At 32.0% G+C, this 3,668-nt stretch overlaps 1 protein-coding gene across 1 annotated transcript; it reads left to right on the top strand.

Annotated features, from left to right (window-relative positions):
• The first annotated feature begins 544 nt into the window (after positions 1-544).
• Positions 545-3,385, top strand: LOC124912362 (cytochrome P450 734A1-like). The gene is made up of 5 exons (XM_047452971.1): positions 545-806; positions 1,387-1,610; positions 1,714-1,955; positions 2,067-2,445; positions 2,947-3,385. The coding sequence occupies exons 1-5, from the start codon at positions 575-577 to the stop codon at positions 3,370-3,372; spliced, it is 1,503 nt and encodes a 500-aa protein (XP_047308927.1). The 5' UTR covers positions 545-574; the 3' UTR covers positions 3,373-3,385.
• Positions 3,386-3,668: the final 283 nt, after the last annotated feature.

The raw sequence follows: 3,668 nt of genomic DNA, 5'->3' as shown, positions 1-3,668 counted from the left end.
ATTTAAGAAATATTAAATAAAATAAAATATTTAATTTTTTTTAGGTGGAAATATGAAAACTTTGTTGTCATGAAGAAAATCATAACAGTTTCAATTTTTAGTCATTTTTATTCTTATCTTAGAGTCTTCTATTTTTGTCTGTACCATCCCTAATTTAAAGATTTTGTATAATTAACTTTAATCAGAACTCACGTTCATACCCATAAAGTAATTTCAAATGTATATTTAATAATAATTCAAGAAAAGACAAGGAGGGTGATATATATTGTACATTTTTCTATAATAATATAATATATATATACATAGTACAATGGAGAAATGTATCAAATTATTTTTAAAAATTGCATCATTTCGTTGACCCTTTTATTAATTCACAATTTCTGCCCTATACCCATGGGCCATGGCATTCCAATCTCTCTCTCTCTCCTCTCTCTCCTCTCTCTCTCTAGGCCTTTAAAAGGAGAATAAATCTCTTAGAAAGAACAGACATGAACCTAAGGAGATAACTACAATTAAACACAAACAAAGAGAAAGAATGGGAAATACAGGAATCTACGCGGCGGCGTGTTTAATAATGATGGCGGTTGTGTTGAAGATATTGGTGGCGCTATGGTGGCGTCCGAGGAAGATTGAAGAACACTTTGCCAAACAAGGCATAAGAGGTCCTCCATATAATTTCCTCTTAGGCAATGCAAAGGAAATCCTAAGTCTCATGTCTAAATCTTCATCTCAACCCATGCCTACTTTTTCCCATAACATTCTCCCAAGAGTTCTTTCCTTTTATCACCATTGGAAGAAAATCTACGGTACCCTTCTTTCTTTTTTACAAAATCAAGAAGAAAAAAAAATGGGTTTTGTGTTTGCAACTATCTCCATCAATTCTGAAAAATAAAAATGGTGTCTTGAAACTTTTGAATTCTTTTGTGTTGAAGCTTTCATTACTTTTATCTTATTTCTCTCTCTTTTCTATTCTTGACCCACTTCAAGCTGACACTGAAAATTCTCCTGTTTCTTAGCACTTGTCTTTTCTCTCTCTTCATCATCATCTTTGTTTTTCAAAAAAAAAAAAATGAAAATGATTCATGCTATTATTGAATAATTTATGTGACAAAATAATAATGGGTATTGCAATTTGCATATCAATTTCTAATGAAAAGATCTTGTTTGAGTTTAAATGATATGACCCTAGAATAAAGGGTTAGCCTTAGCCATGATCATAATCTATAAAATTAATAATATTAATTTCAAGATATTTATGGTAATGTTTTGATTATTGATTTGTAGAGCCACTCCTCCACTATATTATAATTGTGATTAAATATATTTTTTTTCTAATCTAGGATGATTTGTTGAATAAATTATATCAATTTTGATTGGATGTGCTAGGTGGGATGTTCTTAATATGGTTTGGGCCAACTGTGCGGTTAACCATCTCTGATCCGGACCTAATCCGTGAAATCTTCATTTCTAAGTCGGAATTATTTGAAAAAATAGAAGCTCACCCGGTCTTTAAGCAACTCGAGGGCGATGGATTGTTGAACCTTAATGGAGAAAAATGGTCTCACCATAGGAAAATCACAACTCCAGCATTTAACATCGAGAATATTAAAGTAAAAAACTAATATTCATTTAAGAATAATAAATATTTCTCTTATTAATTAATTCTATTAATACTAATCTTTTGATAATTTTGACTCCTTGATGTATATATAGTTGTTGGTACCGATGGTGGTGAAATGTGTGAATCAAATGTTGGATAGATGGATCGCGATGTCAAATTCAGATGAAATAGAAATTGAAGTTTCGGAATGTTACCAAACTTTAACCAAAGATGTTATCGCGAGGACTACTTTTGGTTGTAGCTACGACGAAGGTGAAGTCATATTTCGATTGCAAGCTCAACAAATGGTTTATGTGGCTGATGCCCTTAAGAATGTCACGTTTCCCATTTCCAGGTTTCTATTTTTCTTTTAATTAGTTAGTTATCTAAATAACTAGCTAGATTAAAAGTCTTTTGAGATTAATTACAACATTTTTGTCTTACTTTTTTTTAATTATTATTTTAGGTTTTTACCCACTAAGAAAAACATGAGAGCATGGAAATTGGACAAGGAAATTAATAGATCACTAGAAAATGTTATAAAAAAGAGGATGCATAATTGGAGAGAAGATGAGCTTGATCAGAAAGATCTTTTGGGCTTAATGGTTCAAGCCACGTTGGGTTCGAAAGAAGGTTTGGAGCCCAAAATAACGGTTCATGACATAGCCGAGGAGTGCAAGAACTTCTTCTTCGCCGGGGAACAAACGACGACAAATTTATTGACGTGGACAACCATATTGTTAGCGATGCATCCGCAATGGCAGCTCATGGCACGTGATGAGGTGTTCAAGGTGTGTGGGTCTAGTGATGTTCCTTCCAAAGATGACATCTCCAAGTTCAAGATAGTAAGTAACCCCACATATTAAGTACATTTAGACAAAAATCATTATAAGTCATTAACCTATATATTTTAATCTTCATCTCTAAAACGTTATCTTTCTTTCAATGAAATACATGCAATTAAAAGGGTTATAAAATCAGGTGCATTTAAAAAAAAAATTGTATATATATATGGTTATATATGTATATTTCTAGATCTATATATATGAAGAAAGAAGTATAAATAAATTTATCTCTAATTAAGTTTTTTTTCCAAATATTTTGATATATATATATATTTTCAGTTAATTAAAAGGTGTTCCCAATTGAAATATCCATCTTCAAAATATTATTAGCTCCTTTAAATGCAGTAAAAATGAGTTAATTAAGCTTTTTCTCATAATAAATTATATGATTTGTTGTCAAATAAATAAATAAAAATACTGTTTGTGTTAATATATATACCATTATTATGCCAATTAATAATGTAATAGAGGCTTATTTGATAATAATGATTGTATGTGTAGCTGAACATGGTAATCAATGAATCCTTAAGGCTTTATCCATCGGTGGTTGCAACAATCAGACGGTCAAGATCTAATGTAGAGCTAGGAGGATACAAGATTCCGAGTGGGACCGAGCTCCTAATCCCCATCTTAGCCATCCATCACGATCAAGCAATATGGGGTCATGATGCAAATGAATTCAACCCTGCCCGGTTCTCGGGCGGTGTGGCCCGGGCAACGAAACACCCTTTGGGTTTTATTCCTTTTGGCCTCGGAATTCGCACTTGCATCGGTCAAAACCTAGTTATGCTACAAACAAAATTGACACTCGCGATCATACTTCAACGATTCTCCTTTACTATTTCCCCCAAATACAAACATGCTCCAACCGTCTTGATGATCCTCCACCCGCAACATGGAGCTCCAATTATTTTTCGACGTTTGTAAACAACTCATCTTTTAAATTGGTAAATTTGTTGTGAGGAAACTTTTATAGTTTGTGTTTGAGTGATTAGTGGAGATTTATTAGCTAAGCATAATATCTACCAAAACAAAACATGTTCGTTGATTCATGTTATAAAATGGCCAATATGATTTGTCTTCCATTTAAGTTAATGTACATCTTTGTTGTTAGTGATTTTAATTGGAGAACCAAATATAATTAGAAAAATGCCTATAAAGTAAATACATGATATGGTGAGAATATGTTATATCAATTCTATAGAAATTAGAAACTTGAATGA

This window comes from Impatiens glandulifera, chromosome 8, assembly GCF_907164915.1.
Source record: "Impatiens glandulifera chromosome 8, dImpGla2.1, whole genome shotgun sequence".
Lineage (NCBI taxonomy): Eukaryota > Viridiplantae > Streptophyta > Magnoliopsida > Ericales > Balsaminaceae > Impatiens > Impatiens glandulifera.
The sequence above is the reverse complement of the archived record's forward strand: the minus strand, read 5'-3'. Positions and strand labels throughout refer to the sequence as shown.

Excerpts from the sequence above, each read along its gene's own strand:
- LOC124912362 (XM_047452971.1), top strand. The coding sequence starts at position 575 with ATGATGGCGGTTGTGTTGAAGATATTGGTGGCGCTATGGTGGCGTCCG. Across the intron at positions 1,611-1,713 it reads TTAACATCGAGAATATTAAA|TTGTTGGTACCGATGGTGGT; the intron begins GTAAAAAACTAA and ends ATGTATATATAG. Across the intron at positions 2,446-2,946 it reads ACATCTCCAAGTTCAAGATA|CTGAACATGGTAATCAATGA; the intron begins GTAAGTAACCCC and ends TTGTATGTGTAG.